Below are 12336 nucleotides of genomic sequence, written 5' to 3'. Positions count from 1 at the left end.
TGTCTTGATAAAAGGGATCCCGATCTGAAACAACTGACTGACAATTTTTGCCTGTGGATGCTGCCTGACCTGCTGAGTTCCTCCAGTAGCTCATTACATGCCCAAAATGACAGAATTGGCAGCTTTTGTGTTTCTCAGGCATTCTCTTTTATTTCAATGCCCTATGTTATTTGTGCTTATTTTTCTAAGTCCAGAGGCTGCATAATTGCAATCAATATTTTGTTACCTTTTACATGATTTCTCAATCATTTACTCGCCATGGAACAGAGAGGTTTTGTGGAAATCGTTATCTTAATTTCACATTCCACCTGCTTCATGCCACGACAATGTTCCAATGGGATTAGAAAAGTCTAGGGAGACCACTTTTGTCCTAAGTGTTTCTCTCTCTTCCATTTTGATCTGAAAGTGATAACTTAATGGGAATCCTCAGCTGCTTCACATGAACAATGTTATCCACAGATGCGGTGTGAGCATCTAGGAAAAGGTACATAGATGACTAGATGGGCTGGGGCACCAGAATGTCAAACCCAACATAGAATGAGTGAAACCAAAATTCACTAAGAGTCAGGGGGATGGAGGGGAATGGAAATGATAACAATGTAGAAATGCAAGGACAATAAACCCACAGACACTGAAGAGGACACATCCTAAACTGGAATCTTATTGAGTTCAAATGAAAAATAAATTTGAAGCACTCGTGTCAGTTTGTAGCTAAAAGCTACAAATAAGCTCGCTTATGAATGAGTATTCACAATCTTCAAACCTAAAACTTCCCAGAAAATGATAGATTGGTTTTATGTATATAAAAAAAATGTCCCTACGTGGCTTTATTTATCACTCGGTTTCAAGCTTCACCATGGCGCCACCTACTGCTCACTGCTTCACCACTGTACTTTTCAATGCAATTAAATAGGGAGAGAAATAGCATTTGCAAGATTTCAGTTTCTTTAAAAGCTGTAACTGCATCTCTACTGAAAGCAGTTTAATAATGTTTGTTATTAATTGATGGAAATGTATGATCATAAAATAGAAAAAATATGAAATAACAGAAAATGCTGGACACACTCAGTAGATCAGGCAGTAGCAAAAGTTCAAAGTTCGGGTTTAGTGTCAGTGTACACACATGACTTCAGATACAACCCTGAGATTATTTTTTTCTGCTGGGGTTAGCATTTTCTATACTGGTAATTGTAACTGTAAACAAACTATCCAAATATTGATGTAAATATAAACATGCAGTAATAAGTAACAAGCATAGGAGTCCTTAAATGAGTCTCTAAATGAGTATAGTTATCCCCTATTGTTCAAGAGTCTGATAGTCAAGAGGTAGTAACTCTTCCTGAAACTGAAGGTACGAGTTCTGTGGCACATGTACCTCCTTCCTGATGGCAGCAGTGAGAACAGAGCCTATCCTGGGTGGTGTGGATTCCTGATCATGAGAGCAGTATCTCTGGGAGAGTTGATATTTCAAAATTGGGAAAGAGAAAGTAAGTTATTTTTCCAATATCAGAGAAAGTGAGGAGGAGTGAGGAGATGGAATATTTCAGAGAGAGTGAGACTAAAGGAGTAAATATTAGAAGATGCTCACACAAATTGCTGCTTCACCTGGAAAGACTGGATTCTGGCATGGTGTAAGGGAATACGTGAAAGGGAAAGTGCCTTAAAACAGTAGTGAAGGTGAGGATGGAAGAACAGACCAGAGATATGTGAAAGGAGTGATCCCTTTAATGGGTAGAAATAAGTATTGGCAGCAGAATTTTGTTGGAGCTGGTGGAAATTGAATAGGACAGAGAAGGGATATGCTTTCCTTTGTAGGCCAAGACATTGTGTATATGAGTTGGAATGCTCATGCCACAGCTATATAAACCACACTTACAGTACTGTGTAATGTTCTGTTTCCCATACTACAGGCAGGATGTGGTAACAATAGAGAGGGTGCAAAAGAGATTCATCAGGATGTTGCCAAGAATGAAGAGCTGTAATTATAAGTAGAGATTGGAGAGGCTGGTTTTATTCTCACAAAGGAAGATGAGGGATGAACATACAGATAATTATAAAAATATAAAAGGCACAGAAAGGTCAGAGGGTTAGAAACATTTTTCCCAGGACAGGGGAGTCCACAAGTGGAGGGCACGGGTTTAATATAAGAGAGAAAAGATTTAAGGGTGACTTGAGGGTTATGTTTTCCCCCCACAGAGGGCAGTGGCTATCTGGAATGAACTGCCAGAGGAAGTGATAGTGGTAGATATAATTACCTCATGTAAAGATATTTGGATAGATACTTAAATAGGAAAGATGCAGAGTGATCCAGGCCTATTGAAGGCAAATTATAGGGCATCATGGGTGGCATGGACAAGGTAAGCCAAAAGGACCGGTTTCTGTGCTGTTTGGCAGTGAATATAATGTTCAGTGAGCTGGAAAGTGAGGGCTGGGGAAACTCTTCTTGCTCTGACAAAGAGGTGGAGCAGAGCAGTGGGAAATGTATGAGATGTGAACAAGCGCTCTGCCATTATTTTTGATGCAAAGCCATGGTTGCAGAAGAAGGAAGAAATTTCAGATTCAGCTTATTGTTGGTTTTAGGAAGGGCCCACACATGTGTCTGCATTGATGTGAAGGAGATGGAAGGGGATGAGACCTTTAAATTCCTGGGAGTTCATATTTTAGAAGACCTTTCCTGGAGCCATGAAGAAGGCACAGCAACTTTTCTACTTTCTAAGGAGTCTGTGGGGATTTGGCATGTCACTAAATACTCTATCAAACTTCTATAGGTTCACTGAGGAAAGCATATTGACTGGTTTCTTCATAGGCCCTTTTGGAAATTTGTCTGCCCAGGAACCCAGAAGGTATGAAATAGCTGGGTCCATCACAGGCAACGACCTCCCATCCACTGAATGTATCTATGAGGCACTGCTTCAAGAAGGCAGCCAACATCAGAAAGGATCCCCATTAGCCTAGTCACAGCCTCTTCACACTGCGACCTTCAGGGAGAAGGTACAGAAACCTGAAGACCAGCATCTCCAGGTTCAAGAACAATTGGTAAGGTTGACATAGTGGTTAGCACAATGCCTTTACAGCACCAGCGATTGGGACTGGGGTTCAAATCCCATACCATCTGTAATGAGTTCATATGTTCTCCCTGTGTCTGTGTGGGTTTTCCCCGAGGGCTCCGATTTCCTCTCGCTGGTAAAAACATACCGGGTGTGTAGGTCAATCAGGTGTAATTAGAAAACATGAATTCGTGGGCTGAAATGGCCTGTTACCATGCTGTATGTCTAAATTTAAATTTTCTTTCCAACAGCTATCAACTCTTGAATCTCCCCTTGTTACACTAATCATGGACTGCTCCAACAGCCTATCATCATAAGTCTAATGTCACATTTTTTTCTTGAACTAGGATAACTGTGAATATTTATTATTTTTCTTTTGTATTTATTACCTTTTCAATTTAATTTAACCTATTTAACTATTGCAGTTTTTAAAAAAAAATATTGAAATAAGTATTTGTTCAGCAAATACTTGCTGCAGCAAGTAAGAATTTTGGCACATATGTACTTTGTACAATGCATATGCCAATAAACATTATCAGCGTGAGAATGGTGGGTGGAAGGGCCAGTTCCTGTGTTTTACTGTTTTATGTTAAATCACATTTTTGTTATTTCAGGGTTTTTGGTCATTTTCAAGAATCATTAAATATTGTACTTGTCATTTGAGCATATCCTTGAAGATCTACTTCAGACAGATTTATCTGGATGTTACCTGGATTGGAGAATGTATCTTATAAGGCTATTATTTTTGGAGTGGATAAGGATGAGACAGGACATGATAGAGATCGACAAGATTATGAGATGCATGGATGGGGTGAGAGTACCAAACACTAGAGGACATCAGTACAAGGTGAAGGGTGGAAAGTTTAGGGAGACATCAGGGGTAATGTGTTTTTTTTTTTACACAGTAAGTAATGGGTGTCTGGAATGTATTGAAAGGGGCGGTGGTGGAGGTTGGTGCAATAGGGACTTTTAAAAGACTCAGACAGGCACATGAATGCAGGAGAAATAGAGAGTGATGGATGTGAGGTAGGGAAGGTTTAGTTTGTTGAATATATTTATAAAGGTCAGCACCATAGCGAAGGCCAAATGGCTTGTACTACACTGTAATGTTTTATGTTCTATAACACTTTATTAATACTAAATGTGACCAATGTATTATTAAACAAAATTTAATACAGAACAATGCTTCTATTCTTTTACACATGGCATATAATTTTTCACATTAAGAATCAGAGTAACTAAATTAGAAATCAAGATGAAAAAATGCCCTCTCCTCCTTTGCTTCCTTTCAGACAATGTTTCAACACAAGTTTGAAGACAATAGAATAATTATGTATTATGACTGGCAGATAGAGAGCGAAGCTATCTCAAGGATTGTGAGGCAAATGTTGACGTCAGACTAGTTATGGTGATAATCACTGTATCTATAAAGCACAGGATCACACAGCAACTTGCTTTCAATTACCTTAATCAAACAATATTAGCCTATTCCGATTTAGTATGTCAAGCACCTTGTTCAAGTAGTTGAGGGGCAGTTATACAAGTGAACTATGCCTTGTGCTAGAACAGCCTTATATAATTTGACCCTGTCCTCATTTCACTGGCTCTCCCAATAATTTAGAGAAACAACTCACTCCACATACCTTCAATAATAAACTTGCTGGTGTCAAGTCCAACATAATCTAATAATTCAAAAGGACCCATAGGATATCCAGCACCAAGTTTCATTGCCACATCAATGTCTTCCTTTGATCCATGACCTTAGAGAAACATCAATTCATTAATTAAACTACTAATGTGGCTGGACAGCAAAGAAGGATATTAATTACCCTATTGTATGGCATGGAAAAAAGAAATTGTACAGCATTTAGAGATGAGCAGCTGACTGGACTGCTCACAAAGTGAACTTTCTTACTGTACCTTAGTCTACATGACAATAAACTTAAATTTAATGTAATACCAAGCAGTGGAATCGCATCATTCTCTCTGCCAAACCACAGAAAAGGACTTTGCTTCCTGACCAACCTGCAAAGACTTGCATTTTTGTACATGGTAGATACCTTGATCTTTTACGTAGTTCCACACATCAATTATGTGTCAGTTTGTTGAGAGGTGAATTTTACTTGTGCAATTTCCATTGTTGCTTTAGCTTTTATAGTGGTGGTTCTTATTCGGAACCACTTCAAGAAGCAGGTTGAATCTACTGACTTGACCATGAGTGGTGAGAAGGATATGGGAATGGGCACTCTGTTTCACCAATCGACAATGAGACAATATGGTGGCTGATGTGGATGCAGCTATATGATTGGGTTACTTCCCACTAAAGAAGTCCTGAGCTGCATCATCCAATCCCTGACCAGGAGTCTAAACTTCTCCACTCAACAAATATTTGATCTCTATCCATTTGCCTGACTATCTCCTTCAATTCTGTCTGACAAGCCCCTTAGAAATTTGTCACTGGACAGCCTCCCAGAGACATGTATACCGCAGTTTGGGATCTTCTGAATCAGATTATGGCTTATCAGTTCTTGCTTTGGACTATAATTTTCAGTCAATCTGGTCTCAACTGTTTTTAGGTTTGGATTCCAGATTTCCTACATCCTTTATGTGAGGAAGTCTTCCCTGAACAACCCAACTCTAATTTTTGTGTACAAAACTGAATGGGGATTCCAGAATTTTTCAATGCCTTTGGAAAGGAGGCATTTTTTTTGTGTTTTTTTCCCACTCCTCTATTCCACAATTTGCACAGTTCATTTTTTCATCTGAAATATCATTTCTCTGGACCATAGTGCACACACATCATAATCATATACATATCTAGAAATATAACATACAAGGAATGTTTAGAAATAATCTGGAATAATTTACTTAATTTCATTAATGAGAGGTCCAAAGGTATAGGATATTGTTCATCAATCTGACAGCCTGTGGGAAGATGCTTTTCCAGCCAGTGAGTTACTATGTTGTAAGTTTGCTATCATTACAGATATTACAAATCAACAAATATCTAAACTAGGGATATTTCTTGCAAACTTCCTCCAACCATATTTTAATTGATCTCAAATCTCTTCTTTACAAATATTAGGCTAAAACCTATTCTTCCAAATAGCTTCCCGTCAGTTATGTTATGTTATTTGTTATACGTTGAGTCCCTGCCTACAGGCAGCCCTTATGTATGTTAATCCTTGTCAGGCTCAAGAGGGCTAAAAGAATAAACTCAATCCAGAGTAGTGCCTTTTAAGTTAAATAACTGATAACTTACCAAAGGAAAACCATCTAGCCAAGATCAACAAAGCCACATTTTTCTTGCTACAATGGCAGCAATTTTCATTTTCCTTTCTGCCAATACTGGGGGTTGATATCAAAGTCTCTGTACAAAGAAAAACCTACGCTAATGTTTTGTTGAGCCAGTCCAATAAAACATCTAAAAATAGTGGAAATCTTTTATTGCTTTATTCAACAACACCATAGAAATGTTGTCTTAATGGCAAAACTATACAAGGGTAATGGGATGTGTTGGAGGCAAAGGTTAATTGGTGAATGCAACATTGCCAGGTTATAAAATTGGGAGACAATTAAACACCTAGAATAGAAGCCTGTGGTCTCACAAATATTAAGAATCCAGTGGGAACCTTTGCTTTAAGACTCTACTCGTAATTTGTTTTTAAGTTATACCCACCAGCTTGGCAAGCGGCAAGCTTCAACTGATTAGATACACAGCAGGTAATATTTCAGCACCTGTACTATGTTAAAACAACAGTCCTCTTACAGAGGAGGAGGAAGAAAAGAGAACTCTTTGTGAAATAGGGGTGAATTTGAAATTTAGCCTTCCATGACATATTTTAAAAGCCCTGTACAACTTAAACTATAACTACCTCTTTCATGCAGTCGGACAGCTTCCATCAGGTATGGTACAAGAAGGCGGTTCACAATAAATCCAGGAGTATCCTACAATAACAAATGAAATGGCATAATTGAGTATTTAAGATTCATCATGCTCACAAGGGTTTTATTACAATGATAGATTTTTATTATGTATTGCACCAAACACAGACTACCAAATACATTTTATTCCACAAGCAAGTTAAAATTCTGCATCTGCATTTAGAATTGCATGGAACAAAATATATAATAAAGTCAAGAAAAGTAAAAGTGCACAGAACACTCAAGTTTTTTTTTGAGATTAAAGATACATTTATACTATAAAGGTATCTCATAGACAATCAAAAGACGTAGGAAAATTTTGGCTTTTCAATACCAAAAATAAATATGTTTATCAGTTTATTTTATTCTCAGAAAAGATGTGCTACACTGCAACTCAATGGTCCCAAGCTATAACCATATAACTATCAATACAGGGTCAACTAGTCTGAGAAATGTTTGTGAAACGCATCTTGATTGATTTTATCTATCAGTATCCAACCACCAGATATCAAACTAACATGTCTGCAGTTCATCCTCCATATCTGTGCCAAGAACCACAGGGCAAAGACATAACCCAATGTTGCAACAAATCTAGAGATTAAAAAAGCAAACTCACCATTGGAAAAAGGCCACAGAAAAACACTGTATCATTTAAAATTTGAGAAAGAAATGGGAATGTGCAGGAAAAGTTTCAGTCTTTCTCTGTTTTCAACAGTCAAGCAGATTTGTCATTGAGGCTCAGGGTTCCATTAATGCTTTCACACACAAGGTCAAGTTCAAATGTATTGTCAGAGTATATACTGTATTTGACATCAAATATAACCTTGAGATTCTTTTTCCAGGCAGAATTCCTACATTTCATCTATTAGCAAACCTACATTTTCACCTGTACTACCATTTGTAAGAACAATTACAATTATTTTCTATTACCAGCTAAATGACAGAAATGGTCCATTCAGCTGAATGCTCAATAGGACTGTTAAAAGGACTGTTATGCACTATTGCTTAGTCACTTTTTATACTTTGAAAACTGTGAATATTTATTATCAAGTATTTAGCATCTACAAGTGCTCCTCTACTTATGATGGTTCGACTTATGATTTTTCTAAGTTACAATGGGGTGCTGCCAAATATCCATGCTGTGTTGTTGCCCAAGAAAACTGGTGGAGCCAACAAGAGAAGCAGCAGAAAATGAATTGAGTGAGACAAAGGCTCTTTTCAGAGCTACTCACAATGCCAGTGGAAGGGCTAACTGGGCTGCAGGAAAATTTCACAATAAATACATTATAGATGAGTTTTTGGGCCTAACAGAACGGAAACTATTTGGGCTGATTCGGTGCGGAGCAGAATTAAGATGCAGATCCAATACAAGATTATGCCTACTCCATTAAACCACATTCTCAAGGACAATTCAACTAGCCAGAACTGCAAACACGTGAAATTCTTACCAAAAACAAGCACCACGACACGGACACAGGTGTGGGGAACTGTCTGATCAGGGAACAATCTGACAGGAGGTAAAGTATAAAGTTCAGGACACCCTTGTCAGATGGGTCAGAGAAGTCGATTCCATGGCGTTAACTGAGGGACAGTTTGTGTTGTACCTTGTTTATAAATCACAACCAAGAACAAACAGGGAAGGTCTCATTCAACACACCCACAGTGTTCACATATTTGATTAGCATTGGGATTTGGATACATCAGCCCCAGACTGAACACGAGCTGAGCCACAGAGACAAATGCACTGTTTTAAATGAAGCTCCGTTGTCCCAGCAAAAGCCGGATGCTGCCACAGGATAATGAACGGGAGGGAACAGCTCTTTCCTCTGTTGGGATAGTGGCTCTGAATAGAGCCTTTTGTGGTCCTTGCGCCGAAGCTGTTCGGTAGGTGTGGTATTCTTTTTCAACTTACGATTTTTTTGACAAACTGGGTTTGTTGGAATGCAACCCTGTCGTATTCCAACCTCTAGTTGTTCTTTAAATTCTTCTGTGCTTTCTTTTGCAAGGTACCTGATTGGCTGCAGCAAGTTAGAACTTTGGTGCATATGTACATTGCACAATGTATATGACAATAAACTCAGGATCATTTTTATCATCATAAGACCCGTACACAGTAATCTCCAACCTGTCTGTGACTTGCCATATTATATCAATGTATAATTGTCCATCTCTTTTTTTCCCCATGTGATTACCCAGTTTCTCTCTAAAATTCATCTGCAATGCTTGCCTTAACAAACTCTACGAATAATGACCTACTCTGAATTTCCTGTTGAATTTATGAATGACCATCTCATGTTCATGACCTTCAGTATTGGTTTCTCATCCAACAACCCCCTTGCATATTTTTTTAGAGGTTTGCTGAAAAGGGGAAATTCAAAGATCATGCCGTTGAGTTAGGGTGTACTGTTAGCTTGGGAGATGTTCTAAATGGTACTGCTACATATTAATTTAATTCCAAAACATTATGGGTTGGTTACATTGACATAGCCGTTTACTTTGCTGATCCAACTCAGGTAACATATCATTTCCATTCTACTCAATGGTGTAAAGGGAATTCTCTTCTTATTTAAGATTGATTTACATGGGATTAAAAGAATAATATTCACTTCAGCCTATGATCATAGCAAGTTTTATAAAGAAACCACTATTTTACAAAGCTACATTTCTTCCAGATAAATCCCTCCTCATTTCTAATTGTCAGAGCAGCACACAGATATCCAGTTTAATTGTAATCATTATACTCATGTAACTGCACAATTGTCACAGTATTATCATTTTCTCCAGGTTGTCAGTACTAAAAACTAATTAATGATGGCCTTGAGGCAGGATTAAAGGGAGTTTTATTTTGTGCATTCATGCGCCTTAGGATTTAACTGATCTTGCATATTACTGCCTCACAATGAACATTGGAAACCATCAGATCATTCGAGTGACCTGGATTTAAAACCAGCTCCCATCTATATATATATAAAAAAAAGAAAATTAAAAAAAAACTGCTGATAATGAAAATTTGAAATAGGAAGAGAAAATGCTGAAAGCACCCATGGAATGAAAAACAGTTAAATGTTCAAGTCAAGGATCTTTTGTCAGAACTTGGAAAAAGAAAGAAATACTTGGATTTAATTTGCAGAGAGGCTTGGAGAGAAATGGTTAGGACAAAGAGAATATCTCCTGGAAGGGTGGGGTCAGTATTGTCATGAGGATAAGCTCTAAACAAAGCATTATGGTCAACAAGGGCAGCTAAGGAACAAGAATACAAACCCAGGACATAAAAGCTAAGAAATGAGGGAAGCAAACAAGGTTCTGGAGGAACTCAGTGGGTTGAGCAGCATCAATGGGAGAGCAATTGTCAACATTTTGGGCCAGAATTTTTGATCAAGACTGAGAGTTCAGAGGGAAGTTAGCCAGAATAATGTAGACAGGGTGGGAAGGTTTGACAGGGCCATTGTTGGGGGGGGGGGGGGGTGAATTACTGATAGAGGCAATGGTTTTGTAGTTGGCAGACAAAGGAAGAGAGAGAGGCAAGAGGAAAAAAAATGGCTCAGGTGTGGAAGATAAGTCACAAGGATGGGATGGAATGATAGGTGGAGCAAAGTGCTGGAATTTGATGAGAAGGTATTACTCAAAGTATAACAAGAGATTTTAGGGAAGAATTGCTAGCAAAGTACTGACAGGACTAGATGGACCTTGATGAGGAGAAAAGTGGAGGGGAGCAATTGTTGGGGAAATGTAAGTGGAAGAGGGTTGAACCAGAGAGGGAGGGTATAAGAATGGGTGGGGGGGGGGTATGGATGGGAATGGGACAAAAATGGGGGAGAAAGGGGAAGAACAGAAATAACTTGGAGGAAGAGAGAGGGGCTCATTACCTGAAATTGCAAAAATTGTAGGCTGCTCATTCCAGCATTTGCAGTCACCTGCATTGCCTCCCAAGAAATGAGGGCAGTTAGAGAGTAAGGAATGGAAAAGATGCAAAATACGGAGCTTTAGGTCATGCTGGGATCAATCTATGCTAATTGAGAGAGAAAAGTTGAACCAATCATCACATAGACTGGAGCAAAAAACAAACTGCTGGAGAAACTCAGCAGGTCACGTAGCATTTATGGAGTTAAAAAAGTAGTTGGGGTTTCAAGCTGAGATTCTGTTTCAGGCATCCGCAGATGCTGCCTGATCCACTATTTCTGCAGCAGTTTGTTTTTTTTTGCTCCAGGTTCCTTCAGACGCAGTCTTTTGTGTCTACTTTTCACTGGCCAATTGTTATATAGAAAACAAGGTACATGAAGTTGCAAGATTCAATAGTGAGCCTAGAGGCTGTGATATAACAGATGTAAGATGAGGTGTTATTTCTCAAGATAACAATGAAGCCACAAATAGATAGGTCAATGTTGGAGTGGCATTGAGAATTATAGAGACAGGCAGTGGGAAATTCAGGAACATTCCTGTGTACTGAAGGCAGAAGCTCCACAAAGAGATCGCCAATCTACTTAATGAAGAGGAAACCACATACTGAACACAACATGCAGTACACAGGAATAGAAGAAGTGTCAATGAATCACTGTTTCACCAGAAAGATCCTTAAATAATCAGAAAGCAAAGAGGTAGCAGGAGACAAGTTGGATCCCATGGGGTTCTGTGGGAAACTGCCATAAGAGGGCAATGGTTAGTAGAGATGAAAGAGGAGACAAGGAGGTCAAATTGGAATCAGTCCTTTCAAAATACTGAAAAGGGGAAGCTGCTTTTATCTCAGAAGTGCAAATCTTAATCTCTTTACCACTGCATTATCAAGAACGTTGATTGTGGAATAAAAGGTTAATGGATATGACACAAACTTACCTTACAAGCCACAGGTTTTTTCGCCAATGCTTTACTGAAATTCATTAGTGCTTCAAATGTCTGCTGGCTGGTCACTGGAGTCCGAATCACCTAATCAAAAGGATTATAAGAAAAGACTCACAGTTAATAATGCACTCAACCTGCTCCTGTTCTCGCTACTGACCCACGACTGCATCACCAGATCCAGCTCCAACAGTGTCATCAAGTTTGCAGATTCCAACAGTATCAGACAGATGTTTTCGCTGTAAGAAGGAAATGGGAACAACAGTACATGCAATTTGGGCATGTGAGAAAGTGGAAAAGTTTTGGGAAGATCTAAATCAGATATTAAATAAAATCACAAAAAGCAACATACCAAAAAAATCCAGAGATCTTTCTTCTAAGTAATATAAGAAGTAAAGAACTTGGACTCGATTTGGATGGAGCACAAAGAAGATTTATTATGATAGCCTTAGCTGTAGCAAAAAAATGTATTATGTCAACCTGGAAATTAGAAGATAGCCTGAGAATACAGCAATGGTACATAGAAATGAAT

General features: G+C 38.5%; 1 protein-coding gene across 2 annotated transcripts in view; it reads right to left on the bottom strand.

Moving 5' to 3' along the window:
- Positions 1–12336, bottom strand: part of hadh (hydroxyacyl-CoA dehydrogenase) — a 48245-nt gene that overhangs the window by 19899 nt on the left and 16010 nt on the right. For both annotated transcript variants that reach the window (XR_011353912.1, XM_069925769.1), the window contains exons 5-7: positions 11802–11891; positions 6923–6995; positions 4691–4807 (exon numbers count right to left, since the gene is read on the bottom strand). Coding sequence is in view for 1 of the 2 variants with exons in the window: in XM_069925769.1 (XP_069781870.1) it covers positions 4691–4807; positions 6923–6995; positions 11802–11891 (280 nt within the window). In the remaining variant the exon portion in view is untranslated. The remainder of the gene's footprint in view (positions 1–4690; positions 4808–6922; positions 6996–11801; positions 11892–12336) is intronic.

Source organism: Narcine bancroftii, chromosome 3 (assembly GCF_036971445.1).
Source record: "Narcine bancroftii isolate sNarBan1 chromosome 3, sNarBan1.hap1, whole genome shotgun sequence".
Taxonomy (NCBI): Eukaryota; Metazoa; Chordata; class Chondrichthyes; order Torpediniformes; family Narcinidae; genus Narcine; species Narcine bancroftii.
This window is presented reverse-complemented; position numbering and strand designations above follow the sequence as displayed.